At 42.3% G+C, this 24891-nt stretch overlaps 1 protein-coding gene and 1 long non-coding RNA gene across 2 annotated transcripts; one reads left to right on the forward strand and one right to left on the reverse strand.

The window, feature by feature from the left end:
* Nucleotides 1-64: 64 nt before the first annotated feature.
* Nucleotides 65-24267, reverse strand: megf8 (multiple EGF-like-domains 8). The gene is made up of 45 exons (XM_028981043.1): nt 24069-24267; nt 23880-23983; nt 22680-22934; nt 22240-22403; nt 21826-22035; nt 21536-21716; nt 21357-21445; nt 21050-21263; nt 20769-20949; nt 20273-20418; nt 20021-20131; nt 19606-19757; nt 19347-19448; nt 19109-19256; nt 18634-18797; nt 18278-18469; nt 17815-18018; nt 17305-17550; nt 16206-16324; nt 15960-16091; nt 15657-15770; nt 15472-15555; nt 14627-14872; nt 14289-14473; nt 13717-13930; nt 13352-13601; nt 13096-13228; nt 12655-12908; nt 12438-12548; nt 12156-12274; nt 11763-11988; nt 11508-11679; nt 11258-11421; nt 10699-10834; nt 10382-10613; nt 10007-10133; nt 9412-9622; nt 9057-9271; nt 8330-8525; nt 7997-8165; nt 7440-7632; nt 6675-6839; nt 4123-4253; nt 3681-3810; nt 65-2927 (listed from the first exon to the last, which is right to left on the reverse strand). Exons 3-45 carry the CDS (start codon nt 22858-22860, stop codon nt 1452-1454), a joined length of 8589 nt encoding a protein of 2862 aa, XP_028836876.1. The 5' UTR covers nt 22861-22934; nt 23880-23983; nt 24069-24267; the 3' UTR covers nt 65-1451.
* On the forward strand, nt 17526-20014 carry LOC114790738 (uncharacterized). The gene is made up of 3 exons (XR_003749864.1): nt 17526-17596; nt 18642-18724; nt 19657-20014. It is a non-coding gene; the product is annotated as an uncharacterized LOC114790738 (long non-coding RNA).
* Nucleotides 24268-24891: the final 624 nt, after the last annotated feature.

Below are 24891 nucleotides of genomic sequence, written 5' to 3' on the forward strand. Positions count from 1 at the left end.
CCTAATGTCTAATAAGGAGCTAAATATATTTATGCTCAAAAATATTTTCAAAAATTAAGCAGGATCGTACACAAAGATTGTTTATTACAGTTGCTGACTCAAAGCAAGAACAGCTAGTTAAGCATAAAACAACCATTTTCTGTGCAACAGTTCCCTTTTTTCAAAAAGATGAGCAAAATGAATAAAATGTACAAAATAAAAGAGTTTGTCCTTAAAAAACAGAGTACATTTAAGATTGTATGTTTATGGCAAGTGAAGCACTGAATTGGTTTCATAATGATAAAAGACTGTAAATCAGTCAGTAGTATGCGGACTGCCCAGCAAAACAGAATCTGAATATTAGATCACATTGCAGCATCACTGTGAAGCATTTACTCCACACAGCCACTAACAAAACACAGTAATACAAATCCTTAAAACCTAGATGTTTTCCATGACCTATTCTTAACCTTGATAGTCAAAATAATCTCATAATGAGAAAAACTTAAACACACTGGGTCAACATAACTGTCAAATGCACATATCAACACTTTATCAAAGCTAAAACCAGCAAACTGCACTTAGTAATAAACAGAACAATGTCTCAACACAACAAATCATCAATAAAACGTCTATAAAAAAATCCTGTTGGTGTTTTCACTTCATGGGAAAAAGGTCACGGCTTCAAATCTCATAGATTTTCAACAAGCAAGATTATTTTAAGAAGCAAATTAGTGTTGCTGCTACAACGAGAACAGAAGGTCCAGTTTGTTGTTGGGTAGTTGTAGAACTCTACATAGCTTGACTTTCTTGCAAAAGGCAGATAGGATGAAGGCAAGTAAATGGGTCAGAGTAACATTCTCACAACTGGTAGATAAATAGTAAACACAATTCAAATAGCAGGACAGCAATCCTACTGTACAAATAATCAATTTATTGATTATGATTATTAAAATGCAAAATGAAGGGTGCATATTATCCTTTATTTCTCCCTATTTTGAAGGGCAACCAGATCGTCAACCATTGAAGTGTCCATTAATCACTTGCCATTAGTAGATTGTCACTTAATGTTTTAAAGCACATATTGGTTCCGGTGGACATTTCCCACTTGTACTGAGACAGTACCATGGTCTTCACAGAACAGAAGAAAAAGGCTGGAAGCAGCAAAATGTAGCTGAGTGATCAGTCAAAGTGTAGTGCATTTTTATAGGCTGTAGCCTAATGCTCAACAATAAACAAGCGATAAATAAACAATGTACAAGAGGACGTCATTGCACAGTGTATTTACAAGTTTGATAGAATTCAGCTACGGGACATTCCATCGCGTTGCTACAATAAAGCATCTCTTTCCTTTTTCCCCCCATCCCTTTTCATCCATCCTTGTCAGGCCTGAAGAGCTTCCAGACTCATATGCCTTACGGTCCATCTCTCCCACTCTGTGCCTGTTCTTGCACGTAACCACGTGACCATGTTCACATTGCCATGGTGGTGAGGTGTTGGTGTCCCAGCAGCCCCTTGCGCCCCCCACCTGCTCCAGGGTGCACACCTGCACCCCCATGGCCACAGTACTCCTGCAGGTTTTGCCGCAGAGTCACCAGTGCCGAGCCCAGACATGCCCGGTTTGGTGCAAGAATGCCCCCCGGCAACTGGAAGAGCAGAGTTGCCACCCCTGCCATGCCATCATCAGTTGGCTCCAGGGTGATTGGTCCCACCTTGAAGGTGGAGTAGGAGAAGCCCATGAGCTGTGAAAGGAACGGGTCAGAGCGGCAGAAGTGCTGGTACCCACTGTGAGAAGAAGGGTGGTGTTGGTGGTGGGAAGCAGGGTTGGCGGTGGAGGTGGGTGCATAGTGGTGGGCATTCAAATAATGGAGGGGTAGGTGCTGCGCACTGTTGCTGCCCCCCAGAGTGAGGTGATGGTGGTGATGAATGGCAGTGCCTGAGCTTGGGTCATGCTTATAGGATGGTATAACCGGACGTCCCCTCTGACCCACCACCATGCTCCCCAGCTTCCCTCTTGTGTGGGCAAGAGAGATGGCTCCACCACCCGCTGATGGGAGGTAGATGAGCTGTGGCTCTTCAGGCTCTAGGTAGACTGTGAGCTTGGCAAAGGGACGGGATGCCATTTTTGTCATCTCCTGGATGTGGCGTCGCTGCTCCCGGCGGAAATCCAGGAACTGTTTCACTTTCCAAAGCAGAACACAAACAGAGAGGAAAAGGAAGAAGCAGGAGAAAAATACAGAAAAGAAGACAAAGAGGTCAATGTGTGCCTGGTCCTGGCGGAGGAAGAGCAGACCCTGCGATTCGCCGTTCTTCTCGATAGTGCCAATGCCACGCAGGGCGATGTAAAAGCGGCTGGACTTGAGTGAGTGCACCTCATGAGGGAAGGTGATGACCACGCGGTCTCGGACCTCACGCACAATCAGCACGGTCTGCGGCTTCCACACGGTGATGTAGGTAATTAGGCCCTGTGCTCGCTCCTCCCGCACCTCCCGCTCTGTTCCCTGTGGCTTTGAGGACTGGAGCTGAAGAGGGTTGCCCAGTGAGCCAGAGGAGGAGTTGGTGAACACTTTCATGGGAGAAGGCTGGAACGGCATGTCCTTATCAGCCCGGCCGATGGTGGTGGTTGCAGGGTCATCCTCAATCTTCACTGTGTGCACACCAGTCTGACGGTCAACCTCCACAATGAATGTGTCATGTGAGCTGGAAACAAAGACCTCAACTTCGCCAAAGGTGACATCAATGGTAACTCTGATGTCTACATTGGTGAACTTGGGCTGGGCTGCAAAGAAGACTGTGCGGCCTTTGGGCAGATTGCGGATGGATGGAACATGAAAGCAATTGCTTTGTGATGTTGGATCAAAGCAGCACTCAGTGTCCACATTGAACTGCCGGTAGCACTGGCGCCCATTCACAGGGGAGCCGTTGAAGGAGTCCTTGCATTTGGCACACTAGGAAAAACATTAATTAGAACAAAAAGATTTAGATTCCATTTTGTTGATTTATACAATTAAAGATCCCCTATTATGATTTTTCTTGCTTTTATATGGGCTTTAGTGGTACCCCAATACTATATCTGAAGTCTCTTTCTGAAATTCAGCCGTGGTGCAGAATTACAACCACTGTTACTGAGTCCCACAATGAGATTTCTCCAGGATGTGCCATGTGTAGCTTTAAATGATAATGAGGAGGACAGAGGCGGGACGAGGAGGAGAGTGGCAAATAGATGTGAGCGGGCATTCGCAGAAATGATGTCATCAACACCATTCACCAACCACAATGTTTGGCGCAAACAGGAAGTCCTGTCTGCATTTGTCCAGAACAAAATAAAAGTAATCCACTTCTTCTACAGTGTTTCACATGACATAAAAATATGGCACCTTGGTGGTTGGGTATTCAAACCAGCAACTTTACGATTACGGGTCTGTTTTCTGACCCCTAGGCCACCACTGCCTCTTTCTCTGGGTGAACAAAGCATGAGAAAGGGGAGGTACTCTTTCCCCTAATGACAACGTAAGAGGACAAATTCCAGATCAGACTGTCTGAGCTGCCACTCTCTGAACGGCAAAGCAGAATGTCCAAAACATGCTTTATACTTATTGTTATTTCTAACCACTGCCGGACCATGGACAGGCTAGGGGAACTAATGTTAAATATTCATAATTGGGGACCTTTCAGTTCCGTACCAAAGATAAGGTCCTTACCTGTAGCCTATAGCACTCCTTTCGGTCATTTGGTGTGCTGCCCAGACAAGCAGCAGTTTCTGTGTTGTTCTGACATGGGCATCCCGTGCCATCAACACTACAAGTGTCTGCATGGCCATTACACTGACACCTACATGACAGGAAGGTAACAGATGTAGTCACTGTTTATTTCAATTCTAAACGAACAAACATGTGCTAATATGGAATATATATGATAAAAGTCAAGCATATCCTGATCTACAGCTGAGCATTATCAGTGCTTGCAGCTCGCCTATGAACCAGAAGACCCAGGTTCAAATCTCACTTACTACCATTGTGTCCCTGAGAAAGACACTTAACCCTAAGTTGCTCCAGGGGGGGACTGCCCTGTAACTACTGATTGTAAGTCGCTCTGGATAAGGGTGTCTGATAAATGCTCTGAATGTAAATGTGTCTCACTTACTTCTCACACTTCCCCTGCAACAGGAAGTAGCCACTGAGACAGCTATCACATTTGTCCCCCATGCTGTTGTTCTGGCAGTTAACACAAACCACATCATCCTCAGTAGGGCCCTTCACCACTCTCTGAACAATCTGAAAAAGAATGGAAAAAAGTGAGATTGGGCTGGGTAATATGAAAACAATAATTATTTTCATATCAGTATATTTCAAAATATAAGTCAAAACAAATTCAGTCTTAAAAGTTCCCTTTCACTTCCAAGTGAGATGTGAATGTAGAACATGGTTAACACATTGGTGAAATTATTCATTTTCTATTACAAGTGGGACATGACATACAGTGGGTATGGAAAGTATTCAGACCCCCTTAAATTTTTTTACATTTGCTAAAATATTATTATTATTTTTTTTTTTTTTAAATATACACACAGTATCCCATATTGACAGAAAACCACAGAATTGTTGACATTTTTGCAGATTTATTAACAAAGAAAAGCATTCAGACCCTTTGCAGTGACACTCACCTGCCACACACCTGTCTATATAAAAGACCTTACAGCTCACAATGCATGTCAGAGCAAATGATAATCTTGAGGTTCAAAGGAACTGCCTGAAGAGCTCAGACAGAATTGTGGCAAGGCACAGATCTGGCCAAGGTTACAAAAAAATTCTGCTGCACTTCACAAAAAGGTTTACCTTCCAACAAGACAATGACCATAAACACACAGCTAAAATAACGAAGAACTGTCTTCACAACAACTCTGGGACTGTTCTTGAATGGCCCAGCCAGAGCCCTGAATTAAAACCAATTGAGCGTCTCTGAAGAGACCGAAAAATGGCTGTCTCTCAACATATACCATCCAACCTGCCAGAACTGGAGACGATCTGCAAGGAGGAGTGGCAGAGGGTCCCCAAATCCAGGTGAGAAAATCTTGTTGCATCTTTCAAAAAAAGACTCATGGCTGTATTAGATCCAAAGGGAGCTTCTACTCAATACTGAGCAAAGGGACCATGTGACAACAGTTATTTTTTGTTAATACATCTGTAAAAATGTCAACAATTCTGCGTTTTTCTGTCAATATGGGGTACTGTGTGTACATTCCTGAGGGAAAAAAATGAACATAAATGATTTTAGCAAATGGCTGCAATATAACAGAGTGAAATTTAAGGGGGTCTGAATACTTTCCATTCCCACTGAATATAGAACAGAATGTTGAATAACTATTTGAAATAAATACAATAGTCAAAATTTACATGCTAATAGCTGCAAAAATGTTTAAAATATTTCATGGGTTGAAATAAATTGTGAATAGTTTATTTCCTGTCTGGGGACACGGGTACAAAATTAATCCTAGCCAGAGACAATTCCTGCATAAACCTATTTATATACACAGCTAAAAAAAAAATAAGACATCCTAGATCTGTATGAATGAAATGTTCTTATTAAATACTTTGTTTTTACATAGTTGAATGTGCTGACAACAAAATCACACAAACATTATAGATGGAAATTAAATTGATCAACCCATAGAGGTATGGATTTGGAGTCACACTTGAAATTAAAGTGGGGAAAAATACACTACAGGCTGATCCAACTATGACCTCCCTACAATACAATGGCAGATGAGGGATCTCCTCCTAGGCCTGGACTAAAGCATCCACCGACTCCTGGACAGTCTGTGGTGCAACGTGGCCTTGGTGGATGGAGCGCCACCTGTAGAACCTCCTTTATTGGGAAAGTCTTCCTAATTGTCTATAATTTCCACCTGTTGTCTATTCCATTTTCAAAACAGCATGCAAAACTGATTGTCAATCAGTGTTGCTTTCTAAGTGGATAATTTGATTTCACAGAAATGTGATTGATTTCAAGTTACTTTGTGTTGTGTTGCTTTTATTTTGATTGAGCAGTGTACATCTGAAATACAGCTATGTTGTGTGATACTGAAGCGCCACTCCCTCATGCTGCAGCACTACATTGATATAAAAGCAGTTTTAAATGCCTTGTCTATGGGGAAATAATCGTTATGGATTAAATGGCACGTGAGGAGCTTGTGTAAAAGGTTTCACACTGTATACTACATTGAGTAATGCTACTCTGTAAGTAGTATTTGTTACACTGGTGTGCCTTTTTATTTGCCTGTAAATAACACTGCCATACTCAGTTGCATTTAATGCATTTAAGTGATGACGCAGATAAAACAGAGCAGACTAAGTCATGTTTCAATATGAAAACAACATTGTTCTTACTCTGTGTTCCACATAATAAAAAATATGCAATGATAATGATGAATAAAAATATACTCCTTAATATAAATCAGATTCTCTCCTTCTGCTTGAATCAGCTCTGTTATGTCTGGCCTTTTGTGGTGTCTTTCAAGACATGGATGCAAAAACGCAAAGACTTTACACCGAATCGACCATGTGTGATATCCCTATTGAACAAAAGCTGTACTGCAAGACATCATTATAGTTTTATTGCCCCAGACCTAATTAGAGCATGACTTAAAAAAAAAATGTTGGAATAAAACCATAAAGAACAGAAAAATGCATCCTTACACTGTCAGGGTCAAGAGGGTAGTTGCTCTTCAGTGCCTTCTCATACTCATCTTTGGACAGACAGACAGCACTGTTGCCCCGACAGACCTCACGACATGGGTGGCATGTCCCACCTCCCACTGCTGAGCCCACAAATAAAGGCTGGCATTTTTCACAGGACTCTCCCTATTAGAGCAAACCACAAAAATCTGTCATGTGTTTATTCATAGGTAATAATCAGGAACAGATTCACAGATCAAATTGTACTAATTTTGAAGATATATGAACATAACTACCATAAAACATTTTCTTCACAAAACAGATTCTTTTTAACTAGTAGAATGCAGTAAAATTGGTGGTGATGCTGGATGTGATATGTGAAGGGCAGATCGCCTGAATTCACACAATAACCTTAAGATACACAGATTCAGGTTCACATTACAAGTTTGTTTGGAAAACACAATTAAGAACGCTATGAATTTTCATGGAATCACACATAGAGAACACTGGTAACCACCATGATGCATCGTTATCATTAACTCTGCCTGATTCTATCCATAAGGTTTTTGGAGGTTGCATGTATATTGCTGCAAAATCTCAACTGGATTGGATGTTCTTCATTTAGCTTGTGATATAAAAAGAAGAAAATCTTGTTAGCATCACGGACTGGGTTTGTGCTCGCTTTTTAACAATTCTCTAACACACAATCCATAACCTCTTAATTTGTATCAGGATTGTGGGTCTGGGACATACCCAGAGGGTTAGTATTCTGCAACTTTTACTCACCACGGTGTTATTGTGGCACTTCAAGCACTTGTCAAGTTGATTCACTCCAGCACAGTTGCTGTGTTTGTTGCAGCGACATTCGGACGAGCAATTCTCCCCAACAAAGCCAAAGTGACAATGGCACACACCAGGGGAGACACATGTGCCATTTACACACCCATGTGAACATACTGGCTGACACTGCCCAGTCACACTAAGAAAAAAAAGAAAAGAGAGAGTATTCCAAGAATATAAAAGAGGCTCATTCATAAACACATTTCTGCATTGTTTATTATGCCAATATTGCAAAAAAAAAACAAACAAAAAAAAAAAACATGACATAACACAAAAAGTCCATAACTATTTCAGTACTAACTAATTGGAACCACTGAATGTATGGTGCATGGCTAAACAAGCTAAATGAAATATGTGAAACAAGGAGAATACGGTGATAGAAATACAGTGATTTTTAGACAGATGAAAAAATTATGGAAGGAAAGATGAGAAAAAAATGTTTATATATTTGTTTACCATTCAGCAGACAAGCCTGTCTACTATTACAATTTCCCACTGCTTACCTGCTAAGCACATAGCCCTGCCGGCAGGTACAATAATAGCCCTGGGGCAAGTCATGGCAGTCCTGGGAGATGTTGCAGTGATGGTGGCCATTAGAGCACTCATTTTCCTCTGGGCAGTGCAGGAAAGACCAGCTGCTGTTCCACCGAGGGCACATGTCTTCACTCACACCTGCAAATGTTGAATACTGTCACTGAACCATGTTGTAAAATCAGTTTAGTTAAATAAAAATAGTATAGGTACTATAATTCTAAGCTAAAAACACCCTGTCTGTCTGTATGTATGTCTGTATGAATGAAATCAATCCAGAACCACAATTCTGTTCTCCAACTCACCATCTATCCCACCCTGCAGGCAGCGACCGGCCCCATTGCCACCATGGGCAGCACACCAGCCACACTGTGGCCTGGCAATGCACTGTGAGCACTGAGTCAACATGGAGCACTCTGGAGAGCAGGAATCACCCCCCAAAAGCAGACGACCACACTGACCTGCCTCACAGCGCAATGGGACAAAGGATGGGCTCATACACTGAGAAAGAAAAGGGAAATTACTATTTCAGACATGCAGATGTTAAGGTAGTCTGACATTATTACATTGATTTATAAAAGCTGTGTTAAAAAAAAAAAAAAAAAAAAAAGTGAAGTTATACACAGCAGCAAAGCACACGGTGCACACAGTGAAATTTGTCCTCTGCATTTAACCCATCACCCTGAGTGAGCAGTGGGCAGCCATGACAGGCGCCCGGGGAGCAGTGTGTGGGGACGGTGCTTTGCTCAGTGGCACCCTGGCGGATCGGGATTCGAACCGGCAGCCTTCTGATTACAGGGCCGCTCATGTCTCAAATATCTACCTTTAAGTATAATACATTGTATAGAATGCTTGTTGCATTGTGTGATTATGACTTGTGATAAACATGTGTGATAAAGCATGTGATAAAGACGAACTCTTGGCACTACAAAATTATGTAGGAAAATTTCATTATTTGTTAAACAATGAATTAATCATTATAGTGAGCTTCAATCACTCAGGAAGCTCTACACTTAATGTAGTCAACCTCACCTGCTGCAGAGCCATACTCCAGATGCAGTGTTGCCAACCCCCATCTGCCCCACGGGAGTTTAGGCACTGGTTACAGGTGTTCAGGAGATGGCAGGGGACCGGACAGGGCAGAGGTGGTGACGACTCAACCTGCATGGGTGACACGTTCAGCAGTCCATAGCTGAAGCACGTCCAGTCGTATGTGGGATTCACGCTAACAATACGCCGAGTCTCACCTGAGAGACGAATGGAAGACTATTAAGAACATTCTTTTTTTGGAGGGTACTAGAAATTGCACTGTTGTCTTCACCAATAGATGTGAAGTAGCGCATGTGAACAAACACAGATTTGAACAGATATTACACAAATCACTTACCAGTGCGCTTGAACTGGCGTGTCCACATGCACTTTCCTGAGGCTGTGCACTTGGGACAGTCAGAAGCCTCACAACTGGTCTCAGCACAGTTGCTGGACAGGAAGAGCTCCCGCTGGTTTATTTTGCAATCATGCTCTGATGTGCAGCTCACTGAGCTGCTCATACATGCCCCCTCAGGGCAGTTAGTGCACCACTTACACTGCAGTGCAGACTAAGGAGGAGATAAGTGTTGTCTTATTAATCTCATTTAGTAATTTTTCTTTAAATCATTCTGCATCAAATAGTAAAAGTAAATAAGAACTACTTATATTTGTCAGCAGCCATCTATAGATAAAATAATCCCTCAAACAAATAAACCCAAATTAGCAGTCTAGTATTTTCGTATTATATGGGAATACATATTTCATGTATTCAAGGATAAAACTGACAACTCATTCAGGGTCACGATAGTCGAAATTAATACGAGTCAGGCCCTGATTAAAGTTCAAAGAGAGTTCAATCCATGGAATTCAAGCACTCTCACATTGTGGGTATTTTAAAAAAAAATCTTTAGGCTTCCAGGTTTGATGCTGACAATTCCTGTAGCTTCTCCCACCTGCATTGAATTGGAGAATGTTTTGGGATGCCGCGCAAGACATTCACTGCAGGTCTTCAGTCTGCGACATTCATCTGGAAGCCGTGGTGTAGGGGAGCAGGGAGACTGACTACTAGAACAGTCCAATCTGAAGGGAATGGAGCACAGAGTATCATAAAAATGAATGTCAACAGAAAGATTATGGGTCGTGATGGGCAGATCATCAAACTGTACTTGACGTATAACCTGTATCTTGGAATTCTACATTCAGTGTTTTCCCATAGCCTGGGCAAAATACAGCAACATAAACTTAACATCAAATTAGGATGTGCGTGATATCTGATATATACTGGGAAAAAAAAAAAGAGATTTTGACTACTGTCACTGCATGTTTACCTCTCAGCAGTATCAGAGGAGGCACAGGAACCCAGACACCATACACAGCTGCCTGTGCTGCTGTTGCAGGCCTCAGGTGTGGGAAGAAGCAAGCAGGGGTCTGGTGGCAATGTGAGTGTGAGGAGACGCCCCAAAGTTACTCCATTAAAGCCGCCTGAAAGGAAGAGGCGACCTCCCAGACTTGCCATGGCCAGGGAGACAGAACGGTTCATTGGCTCCCCCACTGCAGAGACTAAATAAAGTCAAATAAGGAAGATATGTTAGGAAGAGGGAGCATACAACACACGCACACAGTTTAGAAATACTTAATATTAGACCTGGATGTATCCAGGTGTTGCAGTTGATCTGATAGAGTGAAACTATGTTGCTGTAATCTTCTTCCCCTGTTCTGCCTCCGACAATGATCATGGTGTCCTTCAGCAAGGCAGCCGAATGGAAGAACCTTGAGAGGGGCTGGAAAGAAATTGTTAACATATTTTAATCAGACTGTTCTAAAATGAATGTATGAAAACACAATTCTGAGAAATTAAGTTGGCTTTGTGATGCTGTGGAAGTGCATTCTAGTCTGCAGTGAATTATATTTCTCAAAAAGGTAATGTAAGAAGTATGCAAGAATAAATACAATTGTGTGGCCACAATCTTATGCTGAATTTGCTGACAGCAATAACTAAGCAAACTGAAAAGAGAACAAAGCTCTGGCATTGAACGTGCAACATTTTGCATTTTTACACACGTCAACATGAATTGGACAGAAACTGGACTTTGCAATAGTCAATAGCATTTAACATCCACGTAGAGCATCTCATAATAGTATCTAAAAACATTCACAATAGTAATGCAAGTTTGAATTGGGCCTTAAAACTGTTAATTTATTACCTTACTGCCCTGGGAGGGCACAAGTAGAGACCATGTGAGGTTGGGGTAGTACAGGCTATACAATTCACCAGAAGGTTCAACTGCCTCCACATGAAAACGGTACCCTCCAAATACATATATGGCATCTGTTGGTTCATGGTACACAGCTGTGTGCCCATACAGACCTGAGAAACAAAATCATATAGTAATTATAGCGTTCATTGTAAATGTTCATTTTAAAATTCGTATACAGTTAGGGTGCTTTCAGTACCAGTAGGGGGTGTGCCAGTGTGTGGAGCAATGCTCCAATTGCCAGACTGGGGGTTGAACTCTAGCAAGTTCTGGTTGAATCCATTCTCTGGGGAGTAACCACCGATCAGCAACACTGTGGTGTTCCGCCTAACTGTCAGCGTGTGACCTGCCACTGGGGGAAGGATTAAGCTCTACATAGGAGCAAGATTGAGTGTTAGAATGGTACAAGGTAGGCGGAGGTTAGTTAATCAAGCTTAGAGACAGTCAAAAGAACCTTGTACTCCTTCCACACAAGGCTGCTTAGGTTGAGACTCCAGGTATCCATTGCAACTCCATTTTGTGTGACACCCCCGACCACTAGCATCAAGTGGTGAACAGCTCCCACAGTGTCCTGACTGGACACAAGCGCAGCAGCGTGATGGTAACGGGGCACTGGAGTTGTCCCTTCGTCAGCTGAACTTGTCAGCATTTGTGTCCAGCGCCTTTCTGCTACAACATACCTAAAGAAACCCCAAAAATAAAATATCACATAAAAAAATAAATCTGAAATAACACCACAGACATATAGGTTAAGACCAGTAACACATTATGCAGAGCAATTCCTGTTCACAGGAATAATGGAATTAAATAAAAAAATAAGAATAAATGGGAAAAAAAAAAGTCTTACCGGTACACATTTCCCAGAATACCCTCAGAAAGGGAAAGTCCTCCGTACATCCAAAGTGTTCTCTGGGGTCCAGGTACCATTGAGTGTCCCATCCTATGGAGGAACCTATGGACTTGGCTCTGCAGAAAGCAACAGAAATGTTTCAGCTAAATTTGTCCATGTGTATAGGTTTATGAAATCTAAATTCATGTCAACAAATCAAACAATAGAAACAGTTAATTGCAGTGATTGTTTCGTTAAAAATGAATGGTATGTGTACTTGCTGCTTTGATGTGTACTTACTGCTGTAAGCTGTGTGTCCAGCAGGGTCTCCCACACAAGACTGTTGGTATCTGACAATGAGGAGCAGTTCGTGCCAGCCCAGCCATCAGCACAAACACAAACACCCAGAGACTGTAAAACAGATAAAGACAAAAGAATTTCAACACATACATGTGAAAATGGATGGAAATAGTGTAAATTAAGTACATTATAAGTCTTGTGCTATTCTGACTCTGACCATGTCACAAATGCCTCTGTCTTCTGATGCACCACAATCCCCTGGGCAGATGGGCCTGTCACAGAGTGGTCCCCCATAACCACGAGGACACTGGCAGAGCCCCTGGAGGCAGTTTGCTCCAGGCTGGCATGAAATGGGTTCACTGTCTCCATTGCCCTGAGGTCTATCTTTGCAGCTACGCACCCAAAAGGAGGCATTGAAGCCTTGAGGACGGTCTGATGTGACATTTGCTTCAAAATACACTGATATCACTCCTGCAATAAATAACATTGGCATAAGAATTTACTATATTTTCAATTTCTTTCTTTTGAAACACACATTTACCTACCAGTAATAAAGTTGTAATGCAGTAAAGCAGTAATAAAGTTGATGCCAATATAATTAAAAGAAGAATGAGAAAGAATAACATTCCGATCTACACTTAATCTTTAAGTCATTTACCAGAAGTTGCTTCCACAGTAATTGGTTGAGTTCTTGTAATCCCACAGAATGCTCCAATTAGGTTGTGGTCTGAATGCACCACCCCATTACTGAGGAAGCGTGGAAGGCCATCGAACACATAAACAAATGAGCTCTGCAACAGAGTGACAAACAAATAAATTAAATTAACTGGACAAATTAGCAAAAAAACCCCACAAAGCAATAGATTTGAAAGCATAATTGTACTGTATACAAGGGTCAAGATAGTCTAACTCACACTGCACTGTGTGTAGGAGTCTGGGTGAAGTGTTAATGCCACTGGTGGGCATGGTTGCCCAGGCAAGCAGGGACCCAGATTGTCAGAAACAGACAAGACCCACAAACAATGGGATAGTTCTCCCTGTGCCATGTGTCCTCCTGCAGCTCCATGCCAGCCCAATGAGGAGGACAGGGGCAGAGGAGAGGAAGACAAAGAGGACAGCAGCACAGAACGACCCTGACATTGTCGAAAACATGTGCCATTGTTCCTGTTGGAGGTTAAGGTGGGGGGAAAATAAGAAAAAAAATAGTCTTAAAAAAATAAATGTACTAAGTACACTGAAATCCCAATATGGAAATTACAAAAAAAAAAAAAAAACTCACCTTGGGTCACCATAGAAGCCAGGCAGGCAGGACTCACAATGTGGACCCTGTGTGTTGTGGGTACAGTAGCACTGTCCTGTTTCATTGTGGCAGTAGCCCTGTAGGGCATCCCCATGACCATTGCACTGGCAAGGAACACAGCCTCTGCCATCAGCAAATGCTGAGCCAAAGCTGCCTGGACGACAGTGTTCACAATGTGGTCCTGTTGTCCACTCTGCGGAGAAGAGTTTGAAGGCTCAATCAATAGATATTAACAAGGATATGTTGTTCTTCTCAGAAGGGCTGATTATATTTTAAGATTTAAAAGCTCACACAATACATATTGTATTATGATCAGCTATATTAAAGCTTCAGGCTAAGCAGCGCTTCAATTAAATAAGGGAACGTTTAGCTTTGATTATCAGATTTCAGTAGACTGAGTTATTGCGCACTCGGTGTGGCATGTGACCTTTTTATGTTCACTGTTTGGATTTTAGAAGTGTATAATTTGGCTATCTGTAACTAGAACACATTTCATTTTGAACCACATGCTGGTACATGTGTATGGGTGAGTGTGCACACAAAGTTTTTACCCTGGCATTGATCACAGATCCCAGGCGCAGTGATGCAGGTGCTGTGGAAGTTGCAGCCACAGTCAAAGTCACACTCCACCCCACTCAGCACAAGGGTGGCTGGGTCAGATGTCCAGCCCAGTGAGCACTCACACTCAAACCTGGGGCTTCCACTACACTGACCTTGACGGCATTCATTATAGCACCTTAGAAGAAAGTAGATTGTACATACATGTCAATATGTCCGAGCTGATTTCATATGAAGAGGGGCTTTCTACTTTTTGATCTAATCTAATAGTATAGCATGAGGCATTTAACAATCTTCAAATGTTTTAAAATCGAGGATGTGATCTACTAACGTTTGGTTGCAGTGTTGTACCCCATCACCAGTGAAGCCCCTCTCACAGTGGCATTCAAATGAGGTGGGGGTGTTAACACAGGTGGCAAAGTGGTGGCAGCGGTGCAACCCAAGCCGACACTCATCAACATCAGGACAGGACGGGTATGACCACACTGTGTCTCCATCCCCTTCCACCTCCTCCAGCACATCAAACTCCATCTCCGAGTCCAGCAACCGGGGAGGAGATGACGTTGGGGTTTCTGGCCTGTGGGGATGACAATAGCAATAAATAGCATTGATCCTGATACCATTGGAAATAATGAATGTTACATTTACTTTATGACTACACAAACTAAATGGGATATATTAAAACATATTTTCAGATACATGGTAATGTACATGGTACATTTACCCTACCACCCAAAAGTTTAGATGTACCTGCTGTGGTACAGTTATAATGTCAAAGATGGAAGACATTTTGAAAAATCCATTGCCAGAAACATATTTAGTATTTTAAGTAGCACAAGAAAGTGACGTGTGATTAATTTGTTTGTCAGAGTTGCCTCTTTTTACCTTTCTTCACTATTGTCATCATCTGCTCATTAACATGACTTAATGAAAAGAAAGTGTTCAGCATAAACCTTCAGGACTGTTGGAAAAACATCCCCATTGTCTAACTTAAGGTGGTTGAGAGAAGCGAACAGCGAACACCATAAACCTTGAATGTGCTAAATAATGCATAATTACAAAATTGAATAACCAGTTAGATAATCAATAGTCAAAACTTAAAATTTCATGATACGAGACTGAAATGCATACTGGTAGGCTAACAATAATTTTTAGTTGTGCGCACTCAGCAGATACCTTGAGGCACGTGCTTCTGCAACAGCAACACTGCAGTTGGTAACTGAAGGGTCATTAATACCGAACCAGTCACCTCTCAGACACCTACGGGGCATGTGAAAAAGATTAGTGAACAAAAATACAAATTTCTAGCTATCTCTGATAATGAAAAGTCAAGCTACAGATGACTTTCTGCACCACCCTACCGTCCAATTGTGGGGTTGTTATAATCACCACACCAGCCACACTGGAACATCTCCAGACAGTCAGAGCATGTGGACAGGGATGAACAATGCTTACACTGAGGAACAGAGTGAATGCTGTCAAAAGAGCAAGGACAAGAGAACAGAAAAAACATTAAAACGTATTAAATGAACAGCGGTCAGATCAGTTACACAAACATAAACTAAAGCAGAATGAATATTTACTAGTGGTTCCATAACTGCGTTATAAAATAAACCAATTTTCAACATCATGTAGCAAAACAATCCCATGGCAATATTCATTACCTGTCATACCAGTCCCGGCACTCTCCATATGGAAACTTGGTCAGGTAAGCAGAGAAATAAAAGCAGGATTGCGCCGACTCACACCAAGCGCACTGACTAGAGTTAGCTAAACACTCTGCACAGGTCAGCCTCCTGATATTAAGAGAGAGATTTTTCAATTTCAAAAGCAACACACGCCCAAAAAAAACACCAGGTCTACCAGTGTTGAGAAAAGACAATCTACATGGTCTTGAAGTGAGAACTCACTGGTTACAAACTTTAGGGCAGGCAGCAGGATGACGGATGGATCCTGGGAGCCGGCCACGACGGCTACACTGGTTATCGCTTTTCTTACTGGAATTGACCTGCCATTCACAGTATGGATCCTGCAGGAACAGTTAAAATAATTCAAAGCTTCATGCTAATGTAGTGTTTAGTCAAAGTGATTAAAGATCCGGATTATGAAAATTTAGTTTTGAGAGATTATTTAGCATTTAGGCCCTGTTCACATGGAAACGTTTTTTCTCAAAAACGCATTTTCGGTTTCTAAAAAATACTGCGTCCACGTGGGAGCATTATCTGAAATGTCATCGTCCACACAGAGACGCAGAGAATGATCCGAACACTGTTTTGATCCCCACTCCACACCTGTAAGTGGCGCTGTATCTCCCCACTCTTGTGTCTTGTTTCGCGTCGCAGTGTGTTAAACTGCCAGAACAGCCTTGTCTTTTCATTAGAGAGGATTTTTTGTAGTTGCTTTATGAGGTTCAGCAGCAGCTGCAGCACAACCACGAACATGTTATCCACCATAGTTATGAGTGATTTTGCAGTGGACTTGTGCGGACACCACATTCGAAATTCGTGCCTATTTTTTAATTTTACCATTTCCGAGAAAAACATTTCAGTGTGGACTGGGTCTTATACGAGTTCCCCTAGCGTGTCTCTGGTCCTGCAGTGGCTAGAAATGGTAACATGTATAAAGCGTGGCTTGGCCAATCTGCTTTGCTTTTTTTTTTCTGGAAAACTGCCGACACGACTTCCTGTTTGCGCCAAATAGCAAATGCCCATGCACTTCTATAGGCCACTCTTGTCCTACATCTTTCCTCCTCATTGTCATTTAAAGCTACAAACGGCAAAATACTCATTGTGTGACTGGCTAAAATTGGCTTTGATTCTGCACCATGGCTGAATAATGGAAAGAGACTTTAGATACACTATTAGGGGACCATTAAGACCTATATAAAAACATTTCATAATAGGGGACCTTTAACGGTTTAAGGGATCTACATTCAACTGTGATTTATCAAATATTTCAAATTATGTGTATATGTATCATTGAGTATCTCTACACCAAGCTCTCCTGTACCTGAGAACAGGAGGCACAGTCTCTATAGTCTTCACACAGAGTGCAGTGTTGTGGGGTGAGAAGCAGGTGGCGTTCCGCTCCCCCTTGGGCCTCCCTACATGGCTCCTGGCTAGAATTATCACGCAAAAGGCACTGGTTGAGAAGTGGACACCAACCACATGACTGGTCAGACAAGCAGGCAGAGCAGGAACGGTATTCTGAGCATGACCCTGACTGGTAGGGTTCCAGAAACAGGAAGGAGATCTCCTGCAGAGAGACAGCAAGATTGCATGGTGACTGAATATTTGAAAAGGTCAGTCATTTTCTCTAATTTTAAAATAAAGCAACAGACATTCTTAATGAAACATTCAAACAAATAGTGCACTTTAAACTATTGCCAGAAAACATTTTATTGCTTTTGGGTTATTTGGCCTGTAATAACCTACAGGTGTACTCCTAGAAGCTCATTCCATGTACATATAGTATGTTTGCCACCATTAAACATTCTAAACTGGTACTGATTATACTTACACTGCCTCCTGGCAGAGTAGTTCGATTCCAAATAAGGGCCATCTCACTGGAGTGTCCGGAACCAGAGCTGTTGAGGTAGCCCTCAGCCTGGACCAAGTACCGATTTCCTCGCGTAAGATTTTGGAACAGACGGCCTCCATCTGGTCGAGAGAGCAGCCGGCTCTCCTTCTCCTGTTGGGCTGCCCAATGCCCCACGACATCAGTCTGAGGAAGTCATTGTACACTCATTAACAGTACAATACAATTTTGTCAAGTGCTGCATTTGAAGCTTTGAATATTAGAATACGTTTTGACAGTTTTGTTTTGCACTGAAACATTATTACAAAAGCTGTTGTAATAGCCATTTCTTGTAAAAAAAATCTTGAATAGAAAGCGACAAGACTTTTGTCAGGGACTGTACTTACAAACCTCAAAAATCTATATATCAATTAGCTACATGTGTGTTTCATATGTAGATTCACACCAGTTGTGAAGAGTTTGGTCCAGTGGCCATCTTAGCAGTAAAATGGAGCCTCTGAATTCTTGCCCACATGGAAATTGTCTCTGAAGGTGGGGGTGAGCTCCACAGAGGGTGTATAAAGCCTCGGAACTGCAGTGTGACATCCATCTCTGTGGTAGGATTCAGGATAATGGAAGTACTACGAAGGATGGATACCTGCAAAGTATTCGCACATGTATTAAAATGTACCCCAACGGGGCAAGAGTAGGGAAATGTATAAACTACAGACAGGGCTATCTCTCCCAAGAGCAAAACATGACAGACATCATTCAGAGAAAGAGGAAGTAAAAGGAGGTCAGAGACAAGGAGTGAATCTTTACCTTGTCAGGCTGGGAATCGTTGCGCGGATGCTGGAAGGTGAGCAGGTGCAGTCCCGGGACATAGTTCTCGGTGCGACAGTAGTGGAGGGAGGTAAGAAAAGTCGTCCGCTCCCCCCACCAGCCATACGCCCCCGAGATCTGGTCCACGCGGCACGCACTACGCTCTGTGAGAGGTCAAAGGTCACACTCAAATATTACAGAATTTTTTTTTGTCATCAACATTTCTTTCTGATGAACTACATAAATATATAAAAACATAAAATATCTCCCACAGAAGTTTAACAACTTCAGTAAGCTTAGTAGTTCTGCATTTCACTTAAAATGTCATGCAGCAGTGAAATAAAGACCTACTGGATTTACTGAGGTTGAAAATGCTTCTGCGAGAAAGTCCACTTTACCTTCACCTCACTGTAACATCAATATGATGGTTACTTTCAAGAGAGCTACATTCGTAAGATCCGTCTGTCCATCTCACCTGACACAGGAAGGCAGGACTCATTCTGAACACACCAACCAAAATCACTGGGTGCTCGGGGGAGAGAACGTGGAGTGCCACTGAACATGAGGCAGGACTGACAGTCAGAAAGGAAACGTGCCAATCCCAGGCAACCATTACTGCCACACTGTTGTGAGAAAAGGAAATGTAGTGAGGTACAGTGAACCTGCTGGGGAAGGTTGTATGGATTGTAAACTCAATGAGAGAAAAATGTTACCGGGTCACTGGGCTGATACTCGCGGCACCGGCCCTCACACCAACTGCATTCTGGGTTTTTAAGACACATACTCTCATCTGGAGCCTCAGCACACACTGCATCCTATTTAATGAAACATATTCCAGTTTTTTTATGTGTGAAATGAAATAATTTGCTCTATACATGATTTCATATATAGTTTTCATACATATTTCAAACAAGATTAATTAAACACAAACATAATTTTGCAGTTATGAGTACAGTTCAAAATTTTACTTACTCTTTTCCCTGGGTTACTGCTGATGAACTGTGGGACTTTGTACGCCACCAGGTCTCCACGGGCCACGCCACTATAACCCCCAGCTACCAGAAGAACGCGACCCTCCATGACAGAAGCAACGTGGGAGTAGCGGCCTCTCACAGTATGCCCTCCTGTGAGGAAAGTCGGAGCAAAAGCAAACAATTTAATACAGTTCAAAGCAGTCACACATCATTAGGAATGTAATATACGGTCTCAGAGAGGACAGTTCCTGTCTAACTCACTATGACTGTGTGGAGCAGTAAAACAGCATAGACAATACTGATTCAATCATGCAGGCCTGAAACTATACAACTACCTACATATGTAAATGTGACTAATAAAGAAAAAAAGAAAGCCTAATTGTCATAATCAGAAGCCTGAATCTGAAACTCACTGTTAAAGGGGCTTTCTCCAGTGGAAACCCACTGGTGGCAGCCCAGATGGTAGAAGAATATCTCTTCATCGTAACACTTCTCCTCTATGTAGTGGATATGCACATTTCCTCCTGTAGAGAAAAAAAAACAAGCGAATACATGGCAGATTAAATTTGAGATACAGAAACATTCATAATACAGATTCTACAAAAACTACATTGATGTGTTTCCAAAAGTTCAAAAACATCCTCAAACAGGATGGTTAAACTTACCATACACAACCATGTAGTTGCCGATGACCGTGGCTGAGTGGAAAGCTCGCTCTCTAGGCCCATTGGCAGGGAAACGTGAGCGGAAGGAAGTCCAGAAACGCCGATCCACATGAAACACGTCTGTGGAGTTCACTCTCTGACTGAACCTATATAAATATGCCAATGGACAGAAAAGGGCCTAGTGATATGATTATATGAAAATAATTTATTATGAAAATAATAAAATTCAGCACCAGTATATTTTTAGTTAATTTCCACTTTATTTATAATCAGAATCTGAAGGGCTGGTTTTATATAAAACATTTGCATGTATCATTACTGTTTATGAAGCCTTATGACATTAGATTTACAAGATAAATGACAATGTCAGACACTGAAAGAAAAATACTTCTACATAAATATGCACACACATACCTCACAGAAATATTACGTTAGGACAAAAATTGATACCACTCAATCCTACTAATCAAATTAGGTTGATTATTAGAGATTTTACCTGGCAGAGGTGGGTCGGTGCCCACCATACACCAGCAAGGTTCTGGATGGGGTGTGGAACACCATGCTGTGGCCTGCTGTGGCTGGGGGTTTCCCGCCTGAAGGCTGCACAGTCTCCCACACTGCTTCCCGCAGCTTAAAGCGACTGAGGGTAGATGAGAACATGTCCTCCTCAGTCCGTCCTTTAAAACAGAAATAACTCAAGTCAGCTCATCATAAAGCCACAACAGTGCATTTTAAATCACATACGGCTATTAGGAGTGTAGAAGTGTATTCACTAACCCCCAAACACATAAAGATAATTATCCACAATAGCCGCTGCATGGTTGGCCAGTCTTGGTGCTCCTGGGGCATCTGATTGGCCCAGCTGCTGCCAGAGATGTTGCGTGGGGCGATAAATCCAGACATCACTTGCTAAAGAGTGATTGGACAGCTCACCACCATAGATCACCATGTTGCTCTGCCACTCTACTGCGGTGTGAGAGTGACGAGCCGCCTAGAACAGAGAAAGGGGAGGGAGAATGAGGTGAAATAGAAGTGCAATATAGACTTGTTTCTCAACAAGAACTAAGTGGAGATTGACTCTCACTGGAGCATTGGCAATGGGAAGGGTCACCCAAAGGTTCGTTGCAAAGTTGTATTGCAGAAGGTCACCCAGAGGTCTGTTCAAGTCAAACCCTGCAGAGAAAATAAACACAAGGAGGACCTACATGAGCTCTTATCCATGCATTCTACCAGACCCTCACTATATACATCTGTTACTCTCACCTCCAAACATGTACAAAGATTTGGTTGAAGGCAGATAGACGCCGGCAGAAGCAGTGCGAGGGGGGATCCTGGCATCACCGCCACTCACTTCAAACCATTCCCCTGCTCCATTGTCATCAAGGAGACCAAGCAGGCAATTCTGGCCCACAAAGCCAGAAGAGCAGTTACAGCGCTCCCCCTTCTGGCAGAAAATAAGAAAAACAAGAAGTGGTACATGAGCAGTGCCTGAATTACCTTCCTAATTTAAAGGAAGGTTTAATGATCAGTTTCTTATTTATTTCTATATTCACCTCGTCACAGTGTCCATGCTTATGGCAGGCAAGAGAGCAGAGAGGAGTGGTACAATCAGCACCACCCCAACCCTGGTGACACTGGCAGCGAGAGGTGGCAATGTCGCAGCGGCCATGGCCCCCACACGCCCCGGGACACAGAGAGAATGAGTATGTTGCATTGAAGCCAAGGAGATTGTAGTTGGCATCACTGAAGAGGTGAAGGAGCATCTGGAAGAAACAGAAGAAGAGGTGGAAGTAAGAAGAAAAAGTGGTTAGCAGCTGGCATGGAAATAGAAGCACATGCTGGCTGCACTCAGCATCACAGTTCTTCTTGAGATATGACAGGTTTGATTGCCGACAGACAGAGATGAACACGTGATGACAACTCGTTCAGATATATTCCAGTACAAAGACCTCAAAGAAACTATTTACCTTTCCAGACTTGGCCTCTATGTGTTGAGGGAGGGTGTTTCCACTGAGGCTAGCCAGTAGAGGGCTCTTGTACGAATCACCATCATAAACAAACAGGTAATCATAGGTGCACTCCGTCTCCATGAAGGTGAAGTTCAAAACGATGCGGTAGCTAGTGTTGGGAGCTTAAGGGAAAGGGACAAAGGAAGCATGTGACTAAAGAGTGACCAAAAAGGCTTTTATAATCATCTAGACGTCCATGAAAAAAGGATGACTGTGTTTTACATAAATGGTGGATGACTTGGTTAACAAACAATAATGACTGAATGAATCCCTGAAGAACTGGACCTTAAAAATGATTTATATTTACACTGAATGATGGTTTAAATCTAAAACAGAGTTTGACTTTGTGTTTGTCATATGAACAAATTATTTATAAAGAAAGTAATAATTATATTTACCTTTAATTAACCACTCACAGTTCCCATTGACAGAATAATTTCCAGGTCCATCAGATACATATCCTGGCGGACCCCTCAACACCAGCCTGTGCCCCTTGCAGTCTCCTGCCAGTGTGAATGAGGTCCAAACCACCAGCAGCAATGTGACCAGAACAAACCCGTGGAGAGCCATCTTCTCCATCCAGAAGATAATGGAGGTAAATGACACAAAGGCGATAGATGATATTGCTGATCAGCTTCTCATGAGTTGGGAGTCTTCAAATAATGGAAAAATATATTAAAGTCAAATAAACATTTTATTTGTATGCTGCTAAATATCCCAAAGGAACTTTGTCTATGCATTACTCAGCATCAACATGTCTAGAATCCTGGTGCTCAGCATCACTAAACCAACAGTAGTCAAGGCAACTAGCATTATAGTTGTAACACATTATTTACAATTAACGAACACAGTTTCAAATCTCTTGATGGATTACAATATTTGAGTTCCTTACATTTGCCAGTCATAACTGGGTACCTAGTATTCCTAGAAATAAAATTAAAAAAAAAAAACCTACAGCTGAATGGCTGAGGTGAACTCACTAATGTGGGTGTTTATCAGAGTGCACAGTTCAACTGTGACGCAAGAACAATTATTATAATTAAGACTATTCAATGACACATTTCATATACATGCAAGGAACAACCGCACAACCGCACAGCCAGATTTCATTCAATATCCATGTTCAAATGTACAACATGCCCTTCTGAAGAATCGCTGTTGCAACGCAAACGTGTTAATGCCAACAACGCTGTTGTAAACTAGACAAAATATGAATTTCTTCCAGTGCTGTGATTTAATACTGTATTCCATTATGTGTGCGAACACCACCATCTGTTGTTTACCCAGACGAACACTGGAGAAGATTATCAAACATACAAACAAATGCGACATTTGTCTGACCCAAAAGTCGAATTAAATGGCACGATAGCTGTTTTGCTACCTAGCCCGTTAGCTCATCGGCTAACCGCGAGAATTATAATAATAATGTACACGCTTGAATTAATGCGGCGCGTCATCTGGCAGGAGACCCTCAAATGCCATGTTCCCGCCTGTCGACACACCGTCGCCTTTAGCGACACGTTTTTTCCGCATCAAAATTCTTATTGGGACGTTGACGTATTTTCGGCCAGTCGTTCCCGTTAGCCAGCTCCACTTACAAAATCCCCGGTCTTCGTCCATGTTCTCTCCAGGAGCCACCTCGCCCGAGTAAACCGCATCTTCGCGGCGTGCACGTCGCCCTGCGGTTTTAAAAAGAGCCAGTCTGTGCGGACAGTGGCGGTGTGTTATAACCGAGCATCCGCGACAGGCATCGACGGCGAGCGGATTCGGCGGGGGGGGGAACCCACCAGTCCAGCTGCCCGGGATGGATGTGATGTATTCCAGCGGATGCTAGTCAATAAACAGTTCCATACAAAGTGCGCTACTGACGAATTAATTCCACTGACGAATGGAATTAAGTCGAATTAACACATCGCCGAAAGTAAAAATTTGTGAATTTTGTGTTCACGGGCGGTCAACACAATGGACCTTTGCAAATATCGAGAAACTGTTGCCCTCCTTTGACAATTACTGGTACTGCCGAATAGATAAACTCGCTGATATATTCTATCTGTTATACATCTTAAATTAACCGGGACGAACAAATAAATATAAATACCACAAAAAAATACTTTTGAACAGAATAGTATTTCTAAAAATCAGTTCACGGGAATGGTGCTGATTACAAAATTCCTCCGTACAGTCGGGACACAGTTCATGGTTTTGCTCAATTTTAACATTTGCACACTTTGAGAGTTGGTCAAATAGGCAAATTTCACACCCTAAACCATAAATAATCACCACGCGTACGGCACATTTACATTACATTTGCAACATTAATCAAACGCCCTCATCCAGAGCGACTAACAATCAGTAGTTACAGGGACAGTCCCCCCCGGAGCAATTTAGGGTTAAGCGTCTTGCTCAGGGACACAATGGTAGTAAGTGGGATTTGAACCTGGGTATGCTGGTTCATAGGCGAGTGTGTTACCCGACACAAGTAAAGGGAGGTAGTAGTAAAAATGTAATGACCACAACGACTTATTGCTTTTTGAATATGTAAAAAAAATCAGACGCGCCGATTGCACGTTTCTCAAAAAGTGTCCCTGTAGCGACGCCCCGTGTCTGATA

Source organism: Denticeps clupeoides, chromosome 5, assembly GCF_900700375.1.
Source record: "Denticeps clupeoides chromosome 5, fDenClu1.1, whole genome shotgun sequence".
Taxonomy (NCBI): domain Eukaryota; kingdom Metazoa; phylum Chordata; class Actinopteri; order Clupeiformes; family Denticipitidae; genus Denticeps; species Denticeps clupeoides.

Bases quoted from the DNA above. Each gene is read 5' to 3' on its own strand.
- megf8 (XM_028981043.1), bottom strand. From the start codon at position 22,860: ATGGAGAAGATGGCTCTCCACGGGTTTGTTCTGGTCACATTGCTGCTG. The intron at 21,264-21,356 runs GTGAGAGTCAAT...TCTCTGTTCTAG, and splicing joins TTCCCATTGCCAATGCTCCA to GCGGCTCGTCACTCTCACAC. The intron at 10,835-11,257 runs GTAATAAATTAA...ATTTCTTTCCAG, and splicing joins TGCCCTCCCAGGGCAGTAAG to CCCCTCTCAAGGTTCTTCCA.